The following is a 22,974-nucleotide window of genomic DNA, read 5'->3' as shown; positions in this document are numbered from 1 at the left end:
CCTGTACAGGTTAGCAGATTTCTGCACTTGTATGTGCGTACGTACTGTATATGTGTGTATACCGATTAGTGTGTATGTGTATGTATAAAGTATTTATAGGGAAATTGTGCAGTATTTACAGTGTTATTAGTTCCGTGTCGGTGGGAATTTTCCGTGACCCGCCTTAACCACTTTCCCCAGAACAGAAGCATCGACCCGTCACGCCGCCAGCATCGACCCGTACACGCCGCCAGCATCGTGTGCTCGGCACTGCCGAGGTTAACTCTCACGTTCCGTGTCCTCGGGAAATCTGGCGATCCGCATTGCGCGGTTTTTATTGAATGCATTTTGAGGGACTTTGCGCTGTTTCCGCGCGCTTCCGAGTCGCATCACGGCGGATTCCGTCGTTGAATTTTTCGGACCTTTCTCGTTTTTTTTTGTGCTGAATTTGCACGCCGCTCCAAATTTGCTCATTTTGCCAAAATCTGTGACTTTTTCAGCAAACGGCCACCGTACTGTACATAAAAAGGTCGTGACCGGCAGAGGGGGTTTGGGGGAAGAACTTGGCCAGTTAAGCAAACTTTTTTGCAGAATAAAAAAGCAGCAAATGTTTCCGGGTCCCAAACCCCTAAAACGATCAGTTTGTGTGATTTTGTTTTTTTAAATATTTATTTTGAGCAAATGATGTCCGTGAATATATAAATAGTGTGTGTGTCATATATATCTTTACACACATTATATATTGCTCCACACTCAACTGATCTGTTAATGTTTACTCCTCAGTGGTGTGTGTGTGTGTGTGTGTGTGTGTGTGTGTGTGTGTGTGTGTGTGTATATGCATACAGATTCACCCACCCACACACTGTGTAACACACACACACAATTTTTTCTGTGCAGGTTTTCTTCAAAAGGTCTGTCTAGAACTCTTGCGTTCTCTATAACTATTATATCTGTTACCTGGGTATTATTGTTACCTGGGTATTATTGTTACCTGGGTATTATTGATCCTTGACATATTGCGATGCCTGGTATTTTCTCAGATTGCGACGATACTACGAGGCTCCTAAGTATCACAACTTTTTTTTATTTTCACACCTAAAGCTCTATTATTATATTCATTTTTTTCCTTTCTTTCTGGACTAATCTTTTTCCTGTTTTATACAGGGTGAGGTTGGGGGGTACACGAGGGGAGGGGGGTATGTAGGTGATGACTATCTTCAAATGGACCAACAAAGTCCTGTTTAACACAAACAATTGCAGCATTGCATATGGACACTTAGAGTGTAAGCTCTGTGGGCGAGGGACTCCTTTCCCTTATGTTACTTTTATATCTGAGGCTCTTATTCCCATTGTGTGATATAATAATATTATTATTATTGTGATGTGTGTTACTGCTGTGCGGCGCTGAGTACAGGGGCGGCGCTGTATAAATAAAGATTATACATACCAGATATAGAGCAGTAATCTGGTACTTTGCCCTTGGTCCGTATTGGAGAACCTGACATCTCTATTACTCCGGATCTAGAACTCATCCCTGTGCCAACTCCAGCACAACCGCTCCAGCACAACCAATGACGGAGCCGCCTGTGCTGAAGCAGGGATACCTGACCTGTTGGTGGACACCCCCCTGGTCTAGTCTATCTGTTCCCCCCTGGGTTCTAGTGATGGTTTTGGTATAATGGTTAAGGAAGACTGTCGGCCTTTCCATCAACATCATGCCTGAGACTGTATGGAGGCCCAGTAGCGTTTTATTTTCGGACATGTCCATCATATATGTACCAACCCCCCCCCTAACCCCCCAGAGAATTCTGCCCCTAACGATCCACGTTAAACCACATTCCCGCCAGCATTTTATCCGTGGTCCCAGGAAAAAAGAACCTTTTCCACCCATTCCTTAAAGTCCCAACGCTTGGAACGTAGATATATATTTTTGTAATCTGGCTCCGTGCCAATACCTCCATTTTCTTTTCCTGTAAGCGGCCTGATACCGTACGAGACGTGTGAAATAATTCCTCCCGTCGCCTTGTGAATGAGACCGCGGCGTCGGAGGGGAGCGAGGGGTTAAACGGTGTGATAAGTTTTCCCAAGAGTTTTTCGAGCTTGCGAGGCAGGTCTGTCCACATTCACCCCGAGTTTCACCTCAACGCCCTCTAACGTTAATGTTTATTTACATGAATTTCTTATGTAAGAGGCAGGACGTTGCATGAGCAGATGTCAGAACAGGCTACGGATATATCTATATCCATCATCTTCCGCCCTGGCCTCCCCACTGCTGGGTGAGGTCTCCCCAGTGATCCCCCAGGTTCCAGCCTCTCTTCTCCCACACATTCCCTCGTCCCATCGTCCCATCTTACTTTGTCTTGGTCTTTTAATCTCTCTTGGGATCCAGTCGAGTTCCATCTTGGTCAACGATGGTCATTTCTTCTTGCGATTGTGTCCGGCCCGCCGCCATTTTAATTTTCTTCCCCCGCGTGATGATGTCACAGACTTTTGTTTGGTTTCGAAACACATTCAATCTTGTTCCTGTCCTTTTGGGTAATACCCAGCATGCATCTCTCCATACAGCTTTGGCTTCGTGGCCGCGGCTGCGCGTGTGCGCACTGCACACAAAGTACAGCCCTCTATGGGGCAGGCTCCAGTTAGAGTGTGTGCGCGAGAGCACAAAGCACAATCGCCGTTGACAAGATTTTTGTCTTTTGGCGCGGCGGCCGAGCATTGGACACAGCACGGTGGCGGTTATGCCAATGAGGGCGAAACAGCCACGTGATGTCATGGCCGCGCCCCCGCCATGCCTCCCCACCACGAGTTGCCTGGAGTTCACCAGGTTGCACTGATGTAGGTAACGAGCGCTGCCAGGCACCCCGTTGCGCCCACTGGGGCCTCAGCCTTTGGGTAATACCCAGCATGCATTTCTCCATATTTCTTTGCGTTGTCTAAGCATCTGAATTATCTTCACACTTAGGCCACGTCCTTAGTAACAGCGACGGCGCAAGCAACATCACGCACACAATATAAAAATGACGGAAGGCAATGCGCACGGCCACAGGGCGCACGAGCGCGACAGGGAGGCCGATACTTCGCGTGTCAAACTTGAATTTTGCCCCCTCCCCCCCCCGTCACCCAATTCTACAGGTCCAGGATCTTTTCTACTACGCGCGCCGATACTATATCCTAAACCTTAGGGTCCAAGTCTCCCGTCCGTACATGAGCACGGGACGGATACACGGGTCGCACACATACGTGAGCACGGGCAGGACACACGGGTCACACACACACGTGAGCACAGGCAGGACACACGGGTCGCACACATACGTGAGCACGGGCAGGACATACGGGTCACACACACGTGAGCACAGGCAGGACACACGGGTCACACACACGTGAGCACGGGCAGGATACACTGGTCACACACTTTCCTCTTGACTCAGTGGAAGGTTCCCTTGTAATATTGTCTTGTTTCTTCCACATTCCCCCATCTCGTCTTTCTTCTCCACCTAATTTCATGTAAAAGGTTCCCTCCCATTGTTACTTACCGGCCGAGGCCGACACCATCTCCCACTTCTAGTTCTATTCCAGTTATTCCCACCCATTGTTACTTACCGGCCGACACCGTCTCCCACTTCTAGTTCTATTCCAGTTATTCCCACCCATTGTTACTTACCGGCCGAGGCCGACACCGTCTCCCACTTCTAGTTCTATTCCAGTTATTCCCACCCATTGTTACTTACCGGCCGAGGCCGACACCATCTCCCACTTCTAGTTCTATTCCAGTTATTCCCACCCATTGTTACTTACCGGCCGACACCGTCTCCCACTTCTAGTTCTATTCCAGTTATTCCCACCCATTGTTACTTACCGGCCGAGACCGTCTCCCACTTCTAGTTCTATTCCAGTTATTCCCACCCATTGTTACTTACCGGCCGAGGCCGACACCGTCTCCCACTTCTAGTTCTGTTCCAGTTATTCCCACCCATTGTTACTTACCGGCCGAGGCCGACACCGTCTCCCACTTCTAGTTCTATTCCAGTTATTCCCACCCATTGTTACTTACCGGCCGACACCGTCTCCCACTTCTAGTTCTATTCCAGTTATTCCCACCCATTGTTACTTACCGGCCGACACCATCTCCCACTTCTAGTTCTATTCCAGTTATTCCCACCCATTGTTACTTACCGGCCGACACCGTCTCCCACTTCTAGTTCTATTCCAGTTATTCCCACCCATTGTTACTTACCGGCAGACACCGTCTCCCACTTCTAGTTCTATTCCAGTTATTCCCACCCATTGTTACTTACCGGCCGACACCGTCTCCCACTTCTAGTTCTATTCCAGTTATTCCCACCCATTGTTACTTACCGGCAGACACCGTCTCCCACTTCTAGTTCTATTCCAGTTATTCCCACCCATTGTTACTTACCGGCCGACACCATCTCCCACTTCTAGTTCTATTCCAGTTATTCCCACCCATTGTTACTTACCGGCCGACACCGTCTCCCACTTCTAGTTCTATTCCAGTTATTCCCACCCATTGTAACTTACCGGCCGAGGCCGACATCGTCTCCCACTTCTAGTTCTATTCCAGTTATTCCCACCCATTGTTACTTACCGGCCGAGGCCGACACCATCTCCCACTTCTAGTTCTATTCCAGTTATTCCCACCCATTGTTACTTACCGACCGACACCGTCTCCCACTTCTAGTTCTATTCCAGTTATTCCCACCCATTGTTACTTACCGGCTGAGGCCGACACCGTCTCCCACTTCTAGTTCTATTCCAGTTATTCCCACCCATTGTTACTTACCGGCCGAGGCCGACACCATCTCCCACTTCTAGTTCTATTCCAGTTATTCCCACCCATTGTTACTTACCGGCCGACACCGTCTCCCACTTCTAGTTCTATTCCAGTTATTCCCACCCATTGTTACTTACCGGCCGAGACCGTCTCCCACTTCTAGTTCTATTCCAGTTATTCCCACCCATTGTTACTTACCGGCCGAGGCCGACACCGTCTCCCACTTCTAGTTCTGTTCCAGTTATTCCCACCCATTGTTACTTACCGGCCGAGGCCGACACCGTCTCCCACTTCTAGTTCTATTCCAGTTATTCCCACCCATTGTTACTTACCGGCCGACACCGTCTCCCACTTCTAGTTCTATTCCAGTTATTCCCACCCATTGTTACTTACCGGCCGACACCATCTCCCACTTCTAGTTCTATTCCAGTTATTCCCACCCATTGTTACTTACCGGCAGACACCGTCTCCCACTTCTAGTTCTATTCCAGTTATTCCCACCCATTGTTACTTACCGGCCGACACCATCTCCCACTTCTAGTTCTATTCCAGTTATTCCCACCCATTGTTACTTACCGGCCGAGACCGTCTCCCACTTCTAGTTCTATTCCAGTTATTCCCACCCATTGTTACTTACCGGCCGACACCGTCTCCCACTTCTAGTTCTATTCCAGTTATTCCCACCCATTGTTACTTACCGGCCGAGGCCGACACGTCTCCCACTTCTAGTTCTATTCCAGTTATTCCCACCCATTGTTACTTACCGGCCGAGGCCGACACGTCTCCCACTTCTAGTTCTATTCCAGTTATTCCCACCCATTGTTACTTACCGGCCGAGGCCGATACCGTCTCCCACTTCTAGTTCTATTCCAGTTATTCCCACCCATTGTTACTTACCGGCCGAGGCCGACACGTCTCCCACTTCTAGTTCTATACCAGTTATTCCCACCCATTGTTACTTACCGGCCGACACCGTCTCCCACTTCTAGTTCTATTCCAGTTATTCCCACCCATTGTTACTTACCGGCCGACACCGTCTCCCACTTCTAGTTCTGTTCCAGTTATTCCCACCCATTGTTACTTACCGGCCGACACCGTCTCCCACTTCTAGTTCTATTCCAGTTATTCCCACCCATTGTTACTCACCGGCCGACACTGTCTCCCACTTCTAGTTCTATTCCAGTTATTCCCATCCATTGTTACTTACCGGCCGACACCGTCTCCCACTTCTAGTTCTACTCCAGTTATTCCCACCCATTGTTACTTACCGGCCGAGGCCGTCTCCCACTTCTAGTTCTATTCCAGTTATTCCCACCCATTGTTACTTACCGGCCGACACCGTCTCCCACTTCTAGTTCTATTCCAGTTATTCCCACCCAATGTTACTTACCGGCCGCGGCCGACACCGTCTCCCACTTCTAGTTCTGTTCCAGTTATTCCCACCCATTGTTACTTACTGGCCGACACCGTCTCTCACTTCTAGTTCTGGTCCAGTTATTCCCACCCATTGTTACTTACCGGCTGACACCGTCTCCCACTTCTAGTTCTATTCCAGTTATTCCCACCCATTGTTACTTACCGGCTGAGGCCAACACCGTCTCCCACTTCTAGTTCTATTCCAGTTATTCTTATCTTTGCAAACGTGATACAGTTTTTGAACATCACGTTGGTCGTGTGTGTGTATGTGACACATTATTGGGATAAATGGTGTGTGGGTGACACATTCTATGTGGGATATTAAAATGGTACCTTTATGACGAGCAAATACATTTTTTATGTGTGGCACATAACGAGGTATAGAGAATTCTGCCCCTAATGACCCACGTCAAACTTTTGTCTGACGAGCGTCTTGTGTGGGCGCAAGCAAAGAAATAATTTTGTTTTATAATATTGTTCTATATCTTGGAATATGTGAATTAAGCCTGTGTATATCCCAGAGCTTCCCAGACATCACATGTTTCTTCTTCACATGTACAGAGATTTCCAAACCTCGCAGGTCTCTTCTTCACGTGTACAGCGCTTTCCTACTGAAACCTCACAAGTTCGTGAATCTCTCTACACTACATTTTGATCCGTCTATCGCAAGTTGTAATTTCTTTTAACAGCCGATCACAGCAGCCTTTTTTTTTAATAGATGTTCTTGAAAATCCCTTCACTTATTTAATAAAATAAATTGCATATATAATCCAATTTCCCCCCCTAGCCGTGTCGCCAGTAAAAAAAAAAATAACCCCAGTCTTATGTAATGCGCATTTAAACCCTGGGTTTACGAGAAGCATAATCTCATGTGTATAAAACACGTATAATTATGTGTACAGTACATACACATTAATGGTTATTATATACACACACCCTCTTTCTCATTATCGTGTGTATGTATGTGTGTGTGGTGTGTGTGTGTGTGTATACAACTCTTTCTAATCGTGTCTGAAAGTACCCACTAAAAAATACATCCTTTTTTAAATTTAACAATGAAAGAATCGAGTCATTATTATTATTATCCTCTTGGTGTCTCCGGATTTAAATGAATGCTCCCGTTAAAGTTAGTGTAAACGGGCATGAAATCTTACTACTTGTGAATGTACTTTGCATTACCGGTCGGAGGAACTGGTTTCTTAGCGGTGGCTACGCTTCCATTTTGACCGGGTCACTGTTCGGTTGGATCGGTGAGCCCAACGATCGCCTATAAAACGGACATTTGTGCCATGAGGCACCTAGAACGTCAATAGAGGCTCTGATGTTCTAGGTTTGTCATTAGGGCACTGCTCATATAACGATGAACAAACTGCAGGATTTGTATTTCTATATTTTACCAGAGGGTCTCCAGGGCTAAGCTGTGTTATCTTCCACTCCGGGGACCACATGGTTTCCAAGATGCTTATCGGCAAACGAAGCGCATTAGTCTCCAAGGTGCAACCAAATGGCGGTTTACTTTGGCCACATCACCAGGGCCAACAGGAAGACACAACATCATCCATCACGGTTCCCTATTGGCTCACGTGATACAGAAGGTTGAAATACTAACTAGAAAGCTTCTGGGCAGCCGGGGGTGGAAGAGTGGCCAGTCTTCCATAGTTGTTGAGTTCTCTGTTGAGGACCCAGACTGTGACCTCTGGACTGCCAAAGGCAATCTCTCAGCGTTCATAACCAGGATCAATGGGGAGGGGGGGTCTTTGGCCACAGAATAGAGGATGTTTCTTCTGGAAAGATTTTCCGAATGTTCTCATCTTTGTTGCCTAGCCCGGACCTCTGTCATTTTGTCCTATTTGTATATTCCGTTGTGTTTGGGGGAATCGTTGATTGTTTCAGATTATTTTTTTTTCTTTTTGTCGCGTTTGTAGAAACGGCTTTACGTTGGGTCAGACCTAAAATATGCGTTACTCACATCCAGACACTGAAAAATAAGGCTTTTATAGGGTCTGGGTGTAGTGTCATAGGTCGGTGATATAACGAACATAGCATTATTTCACTCTCCTCTCTCACCTATTTCCGGGACTGGATGGGAGTAACACTAAGACATACTTACCGTCACGTTACTGGAAGTTATAGGGCCTGGATGGGAGTAACACTAAGACATACTTACCGTCACGTTACTGGAAGTTATAGGGCCTGGATGGGAGTAACACTAAGACATACTTACCGTCACGTTACTGGAAGTTATAGGGCCTGGATGGGAGTAACACGAAGACATACTTACCGTCATGTTATTGGAAGTTATAGGGCCTGGATGGGAGTAACACTAAGACATACTTACCGTCACGTTACTGGAAGTTATAGGGCCTGGATGGGAGTAACACTATGGGGCCTATGCAGAGAGCAGCGAATTTTAAAAATGGCGAATTTAGTAAAAAGTAGCTTTTTTGGAGAGTTTTATTCTCCATATGCAGAAAAGTGCGAATTCTGCTATGTTTAACATGGAAGCGTGTGGCGAGTTTAAATTGGCGAGATGCGCGCTTCAGAAAAAACAAATTCGCGCTTTTTTTTTCCCATTGCAATGGCCGCGAGCGGCAGCTTCTTGCCAATTTTTTCTGGCGAGGCAAAAAGGAGACAATCGCGCCATTTTATTGGCGCGAACAGCCGCTAGATGCCGTTCGCGGCTCTCTGCATTAGGATATTTTTAAAACTGGCGAGATTGAGGTTCTCGCCAGCCGCGAGGCGAGTTTTACAAATAGAAAAGAAAAATTGGCGCGTTTTTCGGAACTCGCCATTTTCTGCTGTTTTCTGCGCGATTTTCTCCAAAAAATGGCGAATTTCGAAATAGCGCTGCTCTCTGCATAGGCCCCTAAGACATACTTACCGTCACGTTACTGGAAGTTATAGGGCCTGGATGGGAGTAACACTAAGACATACTTACCGTCACGTTATTGGAAGTTATAGGGTCGGGATGGGAGTAACACTAAGACATACTTACCGTCACGTTATTGGAAGTTATAGGGTCGGGATGGGAGTAACACTGAGACATACTTACCGTCACGTTATTGGAAGTTATAGGGTCTGGATGGGAGTAACACTAAGACATACTTACCGTCATGTTATTGGAAGTTATAGGGCCTGGATGGGAGTAACACTAAGACATACTTACCGTCACGTTATTGGACATTATAGGGCCTGGATGGGAGTAACACTAAGACATACTTACCGTCACGTTATTGGAAGTTATAGGGTCGGGATGGGAGTAACACTGAGACATACTTACCGTCACGTTATTGGAAGTTATAGGGACTGGATGGGAGTAACACTAAGACATACTTACTGTCACGTTATTGGGAGTTATGGGGTCTGGATGGGAGTAACACTAAGACATACTTACCGTCACGTTATTGGAAGTTATAGGGACTGGATGGGAGTAACACTAAGACATACTTACCGTCACATTATTGGGAGTTATAGGGACTGGATGGGAGTAACATTGTTACTTTGTATTATCCTGTGCAGGAGTGTGACGGGTAACATTGTTACTTTGTATTATCCTGTGCAGGAGTGTGACGGGTAACATTGTTACTTTGTATTATCCTGTGCAGGAGTGTGACGGGTAACATTGTTACTTTGTATTATCCTGTGCAGGAGCGGAGTGTGACGGGTAACATTGTTACTTTGTATTATCCTGTGCAGGAGTGTGAATGTTATTAGGGGGGCGCGTGCAAATATACAGAGTGTGTCTGTTAGACGGCAGATAAGACCCCCCCCATATCGTGCCCATTCCGTGTGTCCTCACCCCCCCCCCTGCCGTGGGACCTTAGACCCTATTAGATCTTTGGTTTTGTTTCATGCTGTAAATTGTATCCCAAGCGTGTTTGCATCATCTTACTGTGATACCCCGACCACCTCTGCTGGGCGTCTGTTCCATGAATCCACCACCCTTTCCTGGAAGAAGTACTTCCCTGAGGCTCCCACCCTCCAGTGTCAGAATCTCCTCCTGTTCTAGCTGTTCTGTCTCTTATACATGCTTCCCCCCTTTATATATGTGACAGTGTCTCTCATATACCCCTCTCCCTTCTCCCCCCTAAGCTGCACATATTAACCCTTTATATATGTGCCAGTCTCTCATATACCCCTCTCCCTTCTCCCCCCTAAGCTGCACATATTAACCCTTTATATATGTGACCGTGTCTCCCATATCCCCCTCTCCCTTCTCACCTCTAAGCTGCACATATTAACCCTTTATATATGTGACCGTGTCTCCCATATCCCCCTCTCCCATCTCTCTCCTCTAAGCTGCACATATTAACACTTTATATATGTGACAGTCTCTCATATCCCCCTCTCCCTTCTCCCCTCTAAGCTGCACATATTAACCCTTTATATACGTGACCGTGTCTCTCATATCCCCCTCTCCCTTCTCCCCTCTAAGCTGCACATATTAACCCTTTATATATGTGACAGTGTCTCCCATATCCCCCTCTCCCTGCTCTCCTCTAAGCTGCACATATTAACCCTTTATATATGTGCCAGTGCCTCTCATGTCCCCTCCCCCTTCTCCCCTCTAAGCTGCACATATTAACCCTTTATATATGTGCCAGTGCCTCTCATATCCCCTCTCCCTTCTCCCCTCTAAGCTGCACATATTAACCCTTTATATATGTGACAGTGTCTCCCATATCTCCCTCTCCCTTCTCCCCTCTAAGCTGCACATATTAACCCTTTATATATGTGACAGTGTCTCCCATATCCCTGTCTCCCTTCTCCCCTCTATGCTGCACATATTAACCCTTTATATATGTGACAGTGTCTCCCATATCCCCCTCTCCCTTCTCCCCTCTAAGCTGCACATATTAACCCTTTATATATGTGACAGTGTCTCCCATATCCCCCTCTCCCTTCTCCTCTCTAAGCTGCACATATTAACCCTTTATATGTGACAGTGTCTCTCATATCCCCCTCTCCCTGCTCTCCTCTAAGCTGCACATATTAACCCTTTCTATATGTGACAGTGTCTCTCATATCCCCTCTCCCTTCTCCCCTCTAAGCTGCACATATTAACCCTTTATATATGTGTCAGTGTCTCTCATATCCCCCTCTCCCTTCTCCCCTCTAACCTGCACATATTAACCCTTTATATAGGTGCCAGTGTCTCTCATATCCCCCTCTCCCTTCTCCCCTCTACGCTGCACATATTAACCCTTTATATATGTGACAGTATCTCTCATACCCCCTCTCCCTTCTCCCCCCTAAGCTGCACATATTAACCCTTTATATATGTGACAGTGTCTCCCATATCCCCTCTCCCTTCTCCCCTCTAAGCTGCACATATTAACCCTTTATATATGTGACAGTGTCGCTCATATCCCCCTCTCCCTTCTCCCCTCTAAGCTGCACATATTAACCCTTTATATATGTGCCAGTGTCTCTCATATCTCCTCTCCCTTCTCCCATCTACGCTGTACATATTAAACCTTTATATATGTGACAGTGCCTCTCATATCCCCCTCTCCCTTCTCCCCTCTAAGCTGCACATATTAACCCTTTATATATGTGACAGTGTCTCTCATATCCCCCTCTCCCTTCTCTCCTCTAAGCTGCACATATTAACCCTTTATATATGTGACAGTGTCTCTCATATCCCCCTCTCCCTTCTCTCCTCTAAGCTGCACATATTAACCCTTTATATATGTGACAGTGTCTCTCATATCCCCCTCTCCCTTCTCTCCTCTAAGCTGTACTTATTAACTTTTTATATATTTGACAGTGTCTCTCATATCCCCCTCTCCCTTCTCCCCTCTAAGCTGTACATATTAACCCTTTATATGTGACTGTGTCTCCCATATCCCCCTCTCCCTTCTCACCTCTAAGCTGCACATATTAACCCTTTATATATGTGACAGTTTCTCTCATACCCCCCTCTCCCTTCTCCCCTCTAAGCTGCACATATTAACCCTTTATATATGTGACAGTTTCTCTCATACCCCCCTCTCCCTTCTCCCCTCTAAGCTGCACATATTAACCCTTTATATGTGTGACAGTTGCTATAATTTCCTGTGTGTGTTTGTTGGTGGGTAAAAAAAAGTGACAAAACCGCTCCCCCATACAGTGTACAACAGCCCCCACAATACAAATACCCCGTGTGAGCACATTCAGCTGCCTGACCGGTCTGCCCATTATCTCCTAACATACAGTGCTTTCACTGCAGCCAGGGATTCTGGGTAATGACATGCAAATGAGCACTCAGTGTCACTCTTTGCTTCCATTGTAACATGGGACCCTGAAAGTGTACGCCTGCCGCATCACACAGCCTTTTCTGCACTGCCTGGGTTACAGAAGTGTAGAGCCAGTAACCTACTCACAGACAGCTTTCTGTGAGTAGGTTGCAAAATCATTCAATATATTGATATCTTATACAGGGACTGTGTGTGTGTGTGTGTGTGTGTGTGTGTGTGTGTGTGCGTGCGTGCGCACACACATGTATTATGTGTGTATAGTTATGTAGAATGTGTGTGTATTATGTAGATATAGTTATATAGCTCTGTGTGTAGATATAGGTGTGTTTGTGTATAGTTGTGTGTGTGTGTGTATAGTTATAGTTGTGTGTGTGTATAGTTATGTAGATTGTGTGTATAGTTATAGTTGTGTGTGTGTGTGTGTATAGTTATAGTTGTGTGTGTGTGTATAGTTATGTAGATTGTGTGTATAGTTATAGTTGTGTGTGTGTGTGTATAGTTATGTAGATTGTGTGTATAGTTATAGTTGTGTGTGTGTGTGTGTGTGTATAGTTATAGTTGTGTGTGTATAGTTATAGTTGTGTGTGTGTGTATAGTTATGTAGATTATGTGTATAGTTATAGTTGTGTGTGTGTGTGTGTATAGTTATAGTTGTGTGTGTATAGTTATGTAGATTGTGTGTATAATTATAGTTGTGTGTGTGTGTGTATAGTTATAGTTGTGTGTGTGTATAGTTATGTAGATTGTGTGCATAGTTATAGTTGTGTGTGTGTGTGTGTATAGTTATAGTTGTGTGTGTATAGTTATGTAGATTGTGTGTATAGTTATAGTTGTGTGTGTGTGTGTGTGTATAGTTATAGTTGTGTGTGTATAGTTATAGTTGTGTGTGTGTGTGTGTGTGTGTGTATATAGTTATAGTTGTGTGTGTATAGTTATGTAGATTGTGTGCATAGTTATAGTTGTGTGTGTGTATAGTTATAGTTGTGTGTGTGTATAGTTATGTAGATTGTGTGTACGTGTGTACGCTGCCGCACAGGGCGGATCTGACTCTGTGCCAGCTTTCTCGCTTTGCCTCCCAGTTATGTAATGAGAGGAGACACGGAAGCAGTTGGGATAGGCGTGTTCATACTGTATGTATATACTGCGTGTGTCTATGCGTGTACATACTGTATGTATATACTGCTGCGGCACAGTTTATTCGAGCATTTGCCCGTTCTTGGCCGCAGCAGTAGCCTGGCGCGCGCCCGAGTGTGACGGGCGCGCGCCGAAGCAGCGGAAGAGCGCCCTCCGATCGGGGCGCTCTCCCTACCGCTACCGGGTCCGCCGGGTCCCCCGGAACCCCCTGCCGCCGTCCCGCAGATCGCGGGACACCAGGGCTCCCTCGGGGAGCCCTGGACGCGCGTGCAGGGGGCGCAGGCTCCCGAAGACGCGTGACCGCGCGTCTATGACGCGCGGCACGCCGAGGGGCAGCCACAAGCAAGCCGGGAAATATCCCGGCTTGCGGTACCGACCACACTGCAATAAAGTGTGTCGGTACTGTACTGCGTGTGTCTATGCGTGTACATACTGTATGTATATACTGCGTGTTTCTATGCGTGTACATACTGTATGTATATACTGCGTGTGTCTATGCGTGTACATACTGTATGTATATACTGCATGTGTCTATGCGTGTACATACTGTATGTATATACTGCGTGTGTCTATGCGTGTACATACTGTATGTATATACTGCGTGTGTATGCGTGTACATACTGTATGTATATACTGTATGTATATACTGCGTGTTTCTATGCGTGTACATACTGTATGTATATACTGCGTGTGTCTATGCGTGTACATACTGTATGTATATACTGCGTGTGTATGCGTGTACATACTGTATGTATATACTGCATGTGTCTACGTGTTTCTATGCGTGTACATACTGTATGTATATACTGCGTGTGTCTATGCGTGTACAGTACATACTGTATGTATATACTGCATGTGTCTATGCGTGTACATACTGTATGTATATACTGCATGTGTCTATGCGTGTACATACTGTATGTATATACTGCATGTGTCTATGCGTATACATACTGTATGTATATACTGCGTGTGTCTACGTGTCTATATACTGTGTGTGTGCGCCTACGTGTTTCTATGCGTGTACATACTGTATGTATATACTGCGTGTGTCTACGTGTTTCTATGTGTGTACATACTGTATGTATATACTGCGTGTGTCTACGTGTCTATATGCGTATATATACTGTGTGTGTGCGCCTACGTGTTTCTATGCGTTTACATACTGTATGTATATAATGCGTGTGTCTACGTGTTTATATGCGTGTATATACTGTGTGTATATACTGCGTGTGTCTACGTGTTTCTATGCGTGTACATACTGTATGTATATACTGCGTGTGTCTACGTGTGTACATACTGTATGTATATACTGCGTGTGTCTACGTGTTTCTATGCGTGTACATACTGTATGTATATACTGCGTGTGTCTACGTGTTTCTATGCGTGTACATACCGTATGTATATACTGCGTGTGTCTATGCGTGTACATACTGTATGTATATACTGCGTGTGTCTACGTGTTTCTATGTGTGTACATACCGTATGTATATACTGCGTGTGTCTACGTGTCTATATGCGTATATATACTCTGTGTGTGCGCCTACGTGTTTCTATGCGTGTACATACTGTATGTATATAATGCGTGTGTCTACGTGTTTATATGCGTGTATATACTGTGTGTATATACTGCGTGTTTCTATGCGTGTACATACTGTATGTATATACTGCGTGTGTCTACGTGTTTCTATGCGTGTACATACTGTATGTATATACTGCGTGTGTCTACGTGTTTCTATGTGTGTACATACTGTATGTATATACTGCGTGTGTCTACGTGTTTATATGCGTGTATATACTATGTGTGTGTGCGCCTACGTGTTTCTATGCGTGTACATACTGTATGTATATACTGCGTGTCTACGTGTTTCTATGCGTGTACATACTGTATGTATATACTGCGTGTTTGTGTGTATATACTGTGTGTGTCTACGTGTTTCTATGCGTGTACATACTGTATGTATATACTGCGTGTGTCTACGTGTTTATATGCGTGTATATATTGCGTGTGTCTACGTGTTTATATGCGTGTATATACTGTGTGTGCGCCTACGTGTTTCTATGCGTGTACATACTGTATGTATATACTGCGTGTGTGTGTCTACGTGTTTCTATGCGTGTACATACTGCATGTATATTCTGCGTGTGTGTGCCTACGTGTTTCTATGCGTGTACATACTGTATGTATATACTGCGTGTGTCTACGTGTTTCTATGCATGCACATGCTGTATGTATATACTGCGTGTGTCTACGTGTTTATATGCGTGTATATACTGTGTGTGTGTGCACCTACGTGTTTCTATGCGTGTACATACTGTATGTATATACTGCGTGTTTCTATGCGTGTACATACTGTATGTATATACTGCGTGTGTTTATATGCGTGTATATACTGTGTGTGTGTGTGTGTGTGTGCTCGCCTACGTGTTTCTATGCGTGTACATACTGTGTGTATATACTGTGTGTGTGTGCCTACGTGTTTCTATGCGTGTACATACTGTGTGTATATACTGCGTGTGTGTGCCTACGTGTTTCTATGCGTGTACATACTGTGTGTATATACTGCGTGTGTGTGCCTACGTGTTTCTATGCGTGTACATACTGTGTGTCTACGTGTATGTGTGTATATTCTGTGTGTATGCGCATACGTGTTTCTATGCGTGTACATACTGTATGTATATACTGCGTGTTTCTATGCGTGTACATACTGTATGTATATACTGCGTGTGTTTATATGCGTGTATATACTGTGTGTGTGTGTGTGTGTGTGTGTGTGTGCGCGCCTACGTGTTTCTATGCGTGTACATACTGTGTGTATATACTGTGTGTGTGTGCCTACGTGTTTCTATGCGTGTACATACTGTGTGTATATACTGCGTGTGTGTGCCTACGTGTTTCTATGCGTGTACATACTGTGTGTCTACGTGTATGTGTGTATATTCTGTGTGTATGCGCATACGTGTTTCTATGCGTGTACATACTGTATGTATATACTGCGTGTGTGTGTCTACATGTTTATATGCGTGTTGTGCCCTCGGGCATACACACACACGTGTAAACGTCCCCCTCAGGCAGACACACGCGTGTGTGTGTCTGTGTAATGTCCCGTCGGGCAGACACACACACACGTGTAACGTCCCTTCGGGAAGACAGATACACACGCATGTAACTTCCCCTCGGGCAGACACACACACACACGTGTAACGTCCCGTCGGGCAGACACACACACACACACACACACACACACGTGTAACGTCCCTTCGGGCAGACAGATACACACGCATGTAACTTCCCCTCGGGCAGACACACACACACACACGTGTAACGTCCCGTCGGGCAGACACACACACACACACACACGTGTAACGTCCCTTCGGGCAGACAGATACACACGCATGTAACTTCCCCTCGGGCAGACACACACACACACACGTGTAACGTCCCGTCGGGCAGACACACACACACACACACACACGTGTAACGTCCCTTCGGGCAGACAGATACACACGCATGTAACTTCCCCTCGGGCAGACAGACACACACGTAACATCCCCTAAGACAGACAAATACACGTGTAATGTCCCCTCGGGCAGCTTGTAAAACCTCCCACGCTTGTGATTGCTTCGGAAACGTTACATGTTTATAAGGTTGTTCACAAATACTTACATTTGTCCCAATTGTGTTTGTTTCAAAGGTGTCAATCGGCGTCATTCAACCGATGAAACATGTTGCTGTCCTTAGGGGATTTTTACCCTCAGTCTTACTTAAAACTTTGTTCCCCGATCCCCTAATTAATCTTATCGCCGACTCGTCAGACTGTCGCTCACACGGTGTGACCGATCCCAGGCAGTATGGTGTCCTGAGCGCGTGGGGGGAACACATGCTTAATAATCCCCCCAAACTACCCCTCAGTGTGTGCAGGCAGCATGGGGGGTATAGCTGTCACTGCGGGACCTTCCAAAGTCTCTGCCCCACAATGCCTTGGTGCTGTGGGAGCAAAGACAGTGATACCCCCCCCCCCCCCCACGATAAGGTGCAGGTTAGGGCCTTACTAAGTACGCAGTGTCTACAAGAGCTCATACCCCACTATACTGCCTGGGAGTCGCCATTACTGATTCACCCCGGGCGAGGTGAGGATTGGGGCAGATTTAGGCTGGTTGAACTTTGAAATGCAAGGATGGCGGTCTCACTCATTGGAGGACAGTCTTGTGCGTCATGTTGGGCACGGCTCGCGTGTCGGGCAGGGCTCGCGTATTGGGCAGGGCTCGCGCGTCGCATTGGGCAGGGCTCGCGTGCCGCGTCGGGCAGGGGTTGCGTTGGGCATGGCTCGCGCGTCGCATCGGGCAGGGCTCGCGTATTGGACGGGGCTTGCGCGTCGCGTTGGGCTGGCGCATCGCGTTGGGCAGGGCTCATGTATAGGATAGTTGCTGCCCCACTCATACGATGACTATAAGATTGTGAGCTCTTCGGGGCAGGTTTTATAATGAGAGAGCAGTTCCCGCTCGGCTGGTAAACGCGAGTGGAGCACTTGGAAATAAGGGACTTAATTGGAGAGACAAAGGTATTTCTTGAAAATAAGTGCACTCAACCTCTTCGTAAACAACGAAACTCAATGGGAACACCGTTCTTTTCCACCGCCCCTTTCCCCCGTCCCTTTCCCCCGTCCCTTTCCCCCGTCCCTTTCCCCCGTCCCTTTCCCCCGTCCCTTTCCCCCGTCCCCGTCCCTTTCCCCCGTCCCTTTCCCCCGTCCCTTTCCCCGTCCCCTTTCCCCGTCCCCTTTCCCCCGTCCCTTGCCCGTCCCTTCCCCGTCCCTTTTCCCGTCCCTTTCCCGTCCCTTTTCCCGTCCCTTTTCCCGTCCCTTTCCCCCGTCCCTTTCCCCCGTCCCTTTCCCCCGTCCCTTTCCCCCGTCCCTTTCCCCCGTCCCTTTCCCCCGTCCCTTTCCCCCGTCCCCGTCCCTTTCCCCCGTCCCTTTCCCCCGTCCCTTTCCCCGTCCCCTTTCCCCGTCCCCTTTCCCCCGTCCCTTTCCCCCGTCCCCTTTCCCCCGTCCCTTTCCCCCGTCCCTTTCCCCCGTCCCTTTCCCCCGTCCCCTTTCCCCGTCCCCTTTCCCCCGTCCCTTTCCCCCGTCCCTTTCCCCCGTCCCTTTCCCCCGTCCCTTTCCCCCGTCCCTTGCCCGTCCCTTCCCCGTCCCTTTTCCCGTCCCTTTCCCCCGTCCCTTTCCCCCGTCCCTTTCCCCCTTTCCCCGTCCCATTCCCCCGTCCCCTTTCCCGTCCCCTTTCCCGTCCCCTTTCCCCGTCCCTTTCCCCGTCCCTTTCCCCCGTCCCTTTCCCCCGTCCCTTTCCCCCGTCCCTTTACCCCGTCCCTTTCCCCCGTCCCTTACCCCCGTCCCTTTCCCCCGTCCCTTTCCCCCGTTCTTTTCCCCGTCCCCGTCCCTTCTTTTCCCCGTCCCTTTTCCCCGTCCCTTTTCCCCGTCCCTTTCCCCGTCCTTTCCCCCGTCCCCTTTCCCCCGTCCCCTTTTCCCCGTCCCTTTCCCCCGTCCCTTTTCCCCGTCCCTTTCCCCCGACCCTTTCCCCCGTCCCTTTCCCCCGTCCCTTTCCCCCGTCCCTTTCCCCCGTCCCTTTCCCCCGTCCCTTTCCCCGTCCCTTTCCCCCGTCCCCTTCCCCGTCCCTTTCCCCCGACCCTTTCCCCCTTTCCCCCGTCCCTTTCCCCGTCCCTTTCCCCCGTCCCCTTCCCTGTCCCTTTCCCCGTCCTTTTCCCCGTCCCTTTCCCGTCCCTTTCCCCGTCCCTTTTCCCCGTCCCCGACCCTTTCCCCCCGTCCCTTTCCCCCGTCCCTTTCCCCCGTCCCTTTCCCCCGTCCCTTTCCCCCGTCCCTTTCCCCCGTCCCTTTCCCCCGTCCCTTTCCCCCGTCCCTTTCCCCGTCCCTTTCCCGTCCCTTTCCCCCGTCCCTTTCCCGTCCCTTTCCCCCGACCCTTTCCCCGTCCCTTTCCCCGTCCTTTTCCCCGTCCCTTTCCCGTCCCTTTCCCCGTCCCTTTTCCCCGTCCCCGACCCTTTCCCCCGTCCCTTTCCCCCGTCCCTTTCCCCCGTCCCTTTCCCCCGTCCCTTTCCCCCGTCCCTTTCCCCCGTCCCTTTCCCCCGTCCCTTTCCCCCGTCCCTTTCCCGTCCCTTTCCCCCGTCCCTTTCCCCGTCCCTTTCCCCGTCCCTTTCCCCCGTCCCTTTCCCCCGTCCCTTTCCCCCGTCCCTTTCCCCCGACCCTTTCCCCCGTCCCTTTCCCCCGTCCCTTTCCCCGTCCCTTTCCCCCGTCCCTTTCCCCCGTCCCTTTCCCCCGTCCCTTTCCCCCGTCCCTTTCCCCCGTCCCTTTCCCCCGTCCCTTTCCCCCGTACCTTTCCCCCGTCCCTTTCCCCCGTCCCTTTCCCCCGTCCCTTTCCCCCGTCCCTTTCCCCCGTCCCTTTCCCCCGTCCCTTTCCCCCGTCCCTTTCCCCCGTCCCTTTCCCCCGTCCCTTTCCCCCGTCCCTTTCCCGTCCCTTTCCCCCGACCCTTTCCCCCGTCCCTTTCCCCCGTCCCTTTTCCCCGTCCCTTTCCCCGTCCCTTTCCCGTCCCTTTCCCCCGTCCCTTTCCCGTCCCTGACACATTGAGTTTCCGTGTTTACGAGGAGGTTGAGTGCACTTATTTACAAGAAATACTTTTGTCTCTCCCTCTTCGGGGCCGGGACTCCTTTCCCTAAGGCCCCGGCCATACTGCGAGCCCCGCGCACGCGGTGCGAACAACAGGCCGCACCTCCGAGGCCGGCACCTCCGAGGCCGGCACCTCCGAGGCCGGCACCTCCGAGGCCGGCACCTCCGAGGCCGGCACCTCCGAGGCCGGCACCTCCGAGGCCGGCACCTCCGAGGCAGGCACCTCCGAGGCAGGCACCTCTGAGGCAGGCCTTAGAGCGCGCGATGAAGCGCCACGGAGCGGCAGCGTTTTCAGGAGGCGCAGAAATTTGTGTTTGTCACGCCGGGTCACGGGGTTCAGCCAATGAGGGCGAACCAGCCTCGTCATGGCCACGCCTCCGCCACATCACGGCCACGCTTCCACGTCTCGAGTGATCTCAGTCCACAGATCGCTCAGGTGAGAGGAGCGTGCGACGCCATATCTGAGGCCTAAAGGTCACTTTTATGTGTGAAGCGCCTCTTCCCATTATGTGTTGTTTATATTATGTGTTATTTAAGACCGGCAATTTCCCATTCTGCGCATGCGCAGCTCCCGTTCTGTGCATGTGCAGACATGGCGGCCCCCTTCCCGGCACCGCTGTATGAGCGGAACGCCGTAAAGCGGGGCCCTACTGTACATACACACACGTACGTACGTACACACGTACATACACACACGTACACACATACATACACACGTACGCACGTACATACGCACGTACATACACACATACACACGTAGATACATGCACACGCATGCATAGATACATGCACACGCATGCATAGATACATGCACACGCATGCATAGATACATGCACACGCATGCATAGATACATGCACACACATGCACACACATGCATAGATACATGCACACACATGCATAGATACACACGTACATACATACATACACACGTACATACATACACACGTACATACATACATACGTACATACATACATACATACACGTACATACATACATACACACGTACATACATGCATACATACACGTACATACATGCACACGCATACATAGATACATAGATGACGACGATGATGATGATTAACCTGTCCTCTCTTTTTCTGCCCTGTCCTCTCTTTTTCTGCAGCCCAAATCGAAATCATTCCGTGCAAGATCTGCGGCGACAAATCTTCACGTGCGAAGGTTGCAAGGTACGTCGCCCGTCCCGCCGTATACGGTGATACCGAGTATGACTCCTCTGACATTTAGGGAAAACTGTAATCCCATACTGGGGAATGTGCAAACGTGTGTGTGCCCCAAAAACAGAGCGAGAACAAAGGGTTTTACCCCCAAACTGAGCGGTTCTGATCCAGCGACACCAGATCCATTGCTCGGCGCCAATGAAACCATGGAATATTCCTTCATTGTGTTATTGACCTTCAATGAATGGATTCTTCGTGGGGGGGAGAGAGGTAACCTACAGACAAAAGTGTCTCCGATTCTGATTCCCGCACAGGCGTCCCGGCGGGAGTAAGAGTCGGGGGTGGGGGGGGGGGTGATATTTGGAAGATTAATGATGCGTCAAAGCCGACAGGAATCGGCCATAAATCACGGCACGTTGAGGAAGTCGGACGTGTCACGAGACGGTGCGCAGGTTTTTCAGCGCGGGGCGCCGTGAGGACGCGTCCTGGCAGCTGTTGGCTGTTTCCTAGTAATTAAACAGCCAATGAGCGGCTAATTAAGACATACGTGTGGAAGGGAGCGTGCTGAGGAACTGGAGGAACCGATTAATTAAGGGAAATTGTCAGAAAGTCGGCGTCTCCGTGGTCCTGCGTGTGGGACGGGAGCACGGAGACTCTGCGTGTGGGACGGGAGCACGGAGACTGCGTGTGGGAGGGGAGCACGGAGACTCTGCGTGTGGGAGGGGAGCACGGAGACTCTGCGTGTGGGAGGGGAGCACGGAGACTCTGCGTGTGGGACGGGAGCACGGAGACTCTGCGTGTGGGACGGGAGCACGGAGACTCTGCGTGTGGGACGGGAGCACGGAGACTCTGCGTGTGGGACGGGAGCACGGAGACTCTGCGTGTGGGACGGGAGCACGGAGACTCTGCGTGTGGGACGGGAGCACGGAGACTCTGCGTGTGGGACGGGAGCACGGAGACTCTGCGTGTGGGACGGGAGCACGGAGACTCTGCGTGTGGGACGGGAGCACGGAGACTCTGCGTGTGGGACGGGAGCACGGAGACTCTGCGTGTGGGACGGGAGCACGGAGACTCTGCGTGTGGGACGGGAGCACGGAGACTCTGCGTGTGGGACGGGAGCACGGAGACTCTGCGTGTGGGACGGGCGCACGGAGACTCTGCGTGTGGGACGGGAGCACGGAGACTCTGCGTGTGGGACGGGAGCACGGAGACTCTGCGTGTGGGACGGGAGCACGGAGACTCTGCGTGTGGGACGGGAGCACGGAGACTCTGCGTGTGGGACGGGAGCACGGAGACTCTGCGTGTGGGACGGGAGCACGGAGACTCTGCGTGTGGGACGGGAGCACGGAGACTCTGCGTGTGGGACGGGAGCACGGAGACTCTGCGTGTGGGACGGGAGCACGGAGACTCTGCGTGTGGGACGGGAGCACGGAGACTCTGCGTGTGGGACGGGAGCACGGAGACTCTGCGTGTGGGACGGGAGCACGGAGACTCTGCGTGTGGGACGGGAGCACGGAGACTCTGCGTGTGGGACGGGAGCACGGAGACTCTGCGTGTGGGACGGGAGC

The 22,974-nt window shown here is 49.6% G+C and overlaps 1 protein-coding gene across 1 annotated transcript in view; it reads left to right on the top strand.

Annotated features, from left to right (window-relative positions):
* The window catches only part of LOC142469192 (nuclear receptor ROR-alpha A-like), a 344,736-nt gene that overhangs the window by 218,134 nt on the left and 103,628 nt on the right, over positions 1-22,974 (top strand). The window contains 2 exon segments of the mRNA XM_075576155.1: positions 21,352-21,393; positions 21,396-21,415. Coding sequence (XP_075432270.1) covers positions 21,352-21,393; positions 21,396-21,415 — 62 coding nt within the window.

This window comes from Ascaphus truei, chromosome 18, assembly GCF_040206685.1.
Source record: "Ascaphus truei isolate aAscTru1 chromosome 18, aAscTru1.hap1, whole genome shotgun sequence".
Lineage (NCBI taxonomy): Eukaryota > Metazoa > Chordata > Amphibia > Anura > Ascaphidae > Ascaphus > Ascaphus truei.
This window is presented reverse-complemented; position numbering and strand designations above follow the sequence as displayed.